We start from the raw sequence: 5,206 nt of genomic DNA on the forward strand, positions 1-5,206 counted from the left end.
AACTCCCATTGCGCTGGGATACAGGGTAAACATTCCCTGGTGACCCTCTGCGTGCAGGTCCCCTCTTCAGGACATCATTAAAAGCATACATGCACTTGCCTGACATCAGTTGTCAGGCTGGCTCTCAGGGTTCAGAGATCCCGACAGAAAGCAGGAAAACAAGCCCAGTGGAGACCCGGCTCTGCGGCTGCGGGCTTTAAAAAGGCTGAAAATCGTTTGGTTGCGGGTGTGTAAGAAGAGACAAAAGTGCTCAGCAGGTAAGAGCGGAGGGTTTTGCCAAGAAGGAACTGTCATTGATCGCTGTGACAGGATTGACTCGCTGGGGACTCCTCTCTCGGGAGCATCCACGCGTCCCCGAGGGGGCTGCCTGTCTCCTCTCATCAGCATCACGGCGAGAAATTTTACAGCCGCTCTTTCTAGTCCTGCTAATCCTGTTATCCGGGGGGTTATAAATATTAACGCCGCTGGGGCTGGGGATGGGGGACCAGATTAAGGCCTCTCTGAAGTAAGATGTCAGCCAGTCTCTTCCCAGCCCGCCAGCGCCTGGGGCTGCTGGATGAGCTGCACGGCAGAGCCCCGCAAGTGCCCTGCCCAGAGGAGCTGCTGGGCGCCTCGGTGCTGGATTTCGTGGCCGACCTCTCCCTGGGAGCCCCCCAGGCTGCCCCCCGGGCCGGGCCGAGCCTGGGGCTCTGCGAGGTCACCTCCGGGCCTCCCTTCGGGGACAGAGCCCTGTCGCTCCGGGAGGAGATGGCCCGGGGACTGCCCCTGGCTGCCTTCGGAGATGGAGATGCCGAAGACGAGGAAGAGGAGGACGAAGAGGAGAGGATACGCAGCACTTCCCTCCTGGACAGACCCAGGAGAAAGCGGGTTATCACCTACGCCCAGCGCCAGGCTGCCAACGTACGGGAGAGGAAGAGGATGTTCAACCTCAACGAGGCGTTTGATCAGCTGAGGAAGAAGGTGCCCACCTTTGCCTACGAGAAGAGGCTCTCCCGGATAGAGACATTGCGCCTGGCCATAGTGTACATCTCCTTCATGACTGAGCTCCTGGACGGCTGCAGCAGGCAGGAGGCGAGCTAGGGAGCGCCGGGGACCGGCGGGACAGGGAGGGGGGCCGGGCAGCACCCACGGCACCGAGCAGGTGGCACCGGGCGCCTGCCTCCACGGGGCGCAGAGCCGTGCTCCTGCCTCGGCTTCTCACACCGCGGCCAGGACCATGCAGGTGTGGGATGCAAAGGGAGGAGTGTTTGGGGAAGCGTGCGTTAGGGGCGGGGGGAGGGAGGAGGAGAAAGGGGGTGGAGAGGCTCAGTATGCGTAGATTTGCTAATATATATAATATTTGTAAAGGGAAGGGGGGAAAAAAGAAGGCCCTGGGGCCCTTTGGTTGGTGTTGCGTCGCCTGCTTGCTTTAAAATTTTTGCAGTTTGTTGCTTTCGGGAAAGGCTCGACCGGGCCCGCGGAGCGGCCAGTTTGCGGAGCGGGTTTCCAGCTGCCTGCCAGGGGCTCGGAGAATCTCGGCGTGTGCATTTTAACCCGGCGCTTTCTGCTTTTTTAAAAAAATAAACAATAACTCCCTTTTCTTTGAAATCCAGCCTGCCAAGTCCACGCCGCGTGTCATAGGGCCTGTAAAGCGGAACATCTGGACACAACCGTTTGTTGTCACGATGTGCTTGCCGGGACCGGTTCTGTCCTTGCGTGTGGGCGGCCAGCGCCGTCTCTGCCACCGAGCAGGAGCTGGCGGAGGAAGGCCTGGCACGGTCCGGACGTCCCGGGACGGCCCGGCCCGGGACGGCACGGCGCGGCAAGGCATGGGCCAGCACGGCCCGGCAGGGCCCGGCCCGGCAGGGCAGGGCGGTGGCGAGGCGCGGCGACTGGCCGGGCCGTCCCGCAGCCTCCCCGGTTGCGGCGGGGCCGGCCTGGGAAACAGTCTGCGCCCGTCTGAGAGAGAGAAAACTTGTGGTCTTTGATTTTGGAGAGGTCAAGCGGAGATCTTTTCTCTCTCACTGGATTCCCTCCGCCCCGTTTCATTGCTTCAGGGAGAGAAAATAAATAAAGACATTCTGAAAAGCCGGAGCGGGAGGGAAGGGGGAAGCCCGGGCCGGCCGTACCCTGGGGATGGGGACAGGGTCCACCGGGGCGATGGCTTCTTTTTTTTTTAGCGTTGTCTCCTAATGCCTCGCAGCCGCTTGTTAGCAGGGGCGAGGGGCAGCGGTGAGGGTGGCCGGGTTAGCGGGGCAAGGGGCCGCTGGTCTCCCCTAGAAGCCTCTCCGGCCCTGCTGCTGTGCCTCTGCCCCGCCGCTCCCCCGGGTGTCCCGGCTGCTGGCGCCTTCCCCCCCGCCGGGGAACGGCCCGGGCCTCTCCCGCCGTTGCAGCTCGGGGCGCAGTCCCGCCCGCGCGCGGCTTGGGGGCAAATGTCCCCTCCGGGCCAGTGATTCTGCATGACTTCGCGGGACAGCTTTTGTCTCCACTGCATAAAACTGTCGTGGTATTAGTGAAATCAAGATTTACCCTGGATTCCGGCTACTACGGCTAAGATCTAAATCCCACCCTAATACCTCTTTGATTTCTCCTCATGTTTTCGTCAGCTCCTGTGGTGATTCGTCTTTTTCTCATTCCATTCACTTCAGTATTATCATGACTGGTCTAATATCCTGTATTAATGCTCTAATATTCTTTCACTTTTCACTTGTTTCCTTGGTTTCTTTTTTCCACTTGTTTTTGTTGACCTCCCTGACTCCACACATTGCATCTGCTCTCCAGTTGTCAGGATGCTTTTTTTCCAAGAGGCAGTTGGATAGTTAACGCAGCTGGATCATCTCTAGAAACTGGGGTGCTTCACCTCTTCAGATGGTTGGGTTTTGTTTGTGGGGTTTTTTTTTTCTAAAAATAAAATGAGAAAAGGAACTAAGAATGAACAGTGTTCCAAAATCAACAACGGTTTACATGACCCAGATGCATTTTACTGTTACCACTGTCTCAAGCAAAATGATGAAGACAAATTCTTCTAGGATAATGAAATGTGCAATTCAATATTCACTTGTTAGCACTATTTCTCTACAATCTCTATATTTTCATATTTTTTCTTCCTCCTGTCACTGGATAAAATTACAATTCTATAGCACACAGAGTCTTAAGTTAAGAGGTTCATAATGTAAACTTGTCTGTCACAGATAATTCAAAAATTATTGGTTTTCTCTTCTTCGTTCGGTAACAAAACATTGGAATTTGTTCAAGATCCACTGTTTTTCCATACTTGTGTTAAAGACTAGAGAAAAGCAGAGAGAAAATATTACATTTTATTTGTAAATACAAAATAAATTCTGGATCCTGCATTATGAATCCTGATTTTTCATGGATCACTGGAAGTTTTGCAGCAGTGATACAGAACCGTAGTAACATTCTTATGTGAGCCACTGATTCTAAAAATATCATTAGAACTTTAAAATGCAGTTGCGGTGTAGGTCGATGAACATGATATGCAAACAGCACAGATAAAATATCGAGATGCATTTTGTGTTGTGTCAAAGACTTTGCAGGAGCCTCTCGGCCAGACATTGATTTATGAACTGAAGAAAGAGAACGTGATGAAGGTGGCTTTGATTTTTTATATTTCATGCTTTTCCAAAACAGGCAAGGATTTACGAGAGCAGGAGTCTAGATGCAATTTTTTCTTGGGCACCTGTGTTAAAACTGAAGCATGCCCTTATGCCCATGAAGAGCTCAGCGAAACAGCGAGATACCATACTGATCCATCACTTGGCCCATGTGAATGTGTTGAAGTCCTGGAAGCTCGGTCTGCTAAGAATATAAACAAATTATGGAAACATTGCAGAGTAGCTTCTTGCTGGAGTGCGATCCCACCTCCCTAAATAACAGGACTGTGGGGTCCCTTCTCCCCTCACCCTCGTCTCAATCCAATACAGCTATGGAGTCACAGTGCAATAAAAGAGCATGTCAGGCTTGGGAAGCCAGTGAAACCCTGGCTCTGATGAAGTGCTGCTAACTTCAGGAAGGCTAAGATTTCACTTACTGCAGCGGAAGGCCTTTCCCTCGCTCAGAAACCCTGCTGCCACCCGGGCTGAGGCAGTCCTTGGTCTCCCCAACGCACCATGCCATTATCACCGCATTAAGAACAAAACCTGACAGTGTCAATTACTTCTGGGAAAAGATAATAAGGGGTTTTTTTAAAGCCTTAGAGCTGTTTGATCATAGTCCATTTTTAGATCCTGGTCTGAGGCGGGATTGTTTATATTCTCGTTGCCCACTGAAGGCTGCCTTTTGGTAGAAAGTTGAGTTCCCTTGAAGCTATCACGTTACGATTAGTATTCAGACATGTAAACCAAAAAATAAGTCTAAATGAAATCATATTTGAGAGACATTTCCAAGCTTTCTAAGAGAAGTATAAATAATCAAATGATTTTGCAATCTATAGTCTGGCTGATCTTGTTTTACAGCTGCTCAACCTGAAAGCAGGTTTAAGCAAATTAGTGCTGGAAACAGAACAAAATATTATGATAGCACTGCAAACTCCTGCATCCACATTCTGACCAGCTACTATGGCCCCGTGATTGGTGTTTATTATCGCATTTGTCAGCATTTCCATTATAAACACTCTAGTGTGGAGGGTTTATAACTCGGCTATAAAAATTCCCTCCAGGATGAAACTTGATAAGTGAAGTCTTAGTCCAACAACACTTTTTTTTTTCTTTTACAAACTTTAAAATAAATTAGTTTTTGAAGTCATGGGGGTACTAAGCAAAAGTGATGGAAAAGAGTTTTTGATTTATTTTTGTTCTCCTTCAGATCAGCGGTGCTTCTCAAAGAGATTTTCTATGTAGCCCTCTTGGTCCTTTCAATGAACTTGGACCTTTTGGGGTTTTTAAATAGCCGAAATACTGAGGCTTAAAATGTAACTGCTGCGCATGCTGAGTCCCCATTTTCATAAGCATTTGTTGTTTTTGCTAGATTTGAATACTACCAATCTGCAGCAATGACAGACAAGCTTTTCCTACTACTTATACAACAGAACAGTTACAAGGACAGATAGGTATGCTGGGTCTAGTCTTTTTGTAGTACAGTAAAAATTGCTGTCTTTTCTAAAAGGTTGCTAAATATAAACAGTTCAGATTATTTTCTCTTAAACTTTACTCCGAAAAGCATGCTTGTTTCACATACTGAAATGAACATTCACCACAGCAGTATACCG

The 5,206-nt window shown here is 49.9% G+C and overlaps 1 protein-coding gene across 1 annotated transcript; it reads left to right on the plus strand.

Moving 5' to 3' along the window:
• Positions 1-276: 276 nt before the first annotated feature.
• On the plus strand, positions 277-1,080 carry FERD3L (Fer3 like bHLH transcription factor; the record flags this gene model as incomplete). The annotated part of the gene is made up of 1 exon (XM_082015297.1): positions 277-1,080. The coding sequence occupies exon 1, from the start codon at positions 511-513 to the stop codon at positions 1,078-1,080; it is 570 nt and encodes a 189-aa protein (XP_081871423.1). The 5' UTR covers positions 277-510.
• Positions 1,081-5,206: the final 4,126 nt, after the last annotated feature.

The sequence above is a fragment of the Phaethon aethereus genome (genome assembly GCF_964289735.1).
Source record: "Phaethon aethereus genome assembly, chromosome: 2".
Classification (NCBI taxonomy): Eukaryota; Metazoa; Chordata; class Aves; order Phaethontiformes; family Phaethontidae; genus Phaethon; species Phaethon aethereus.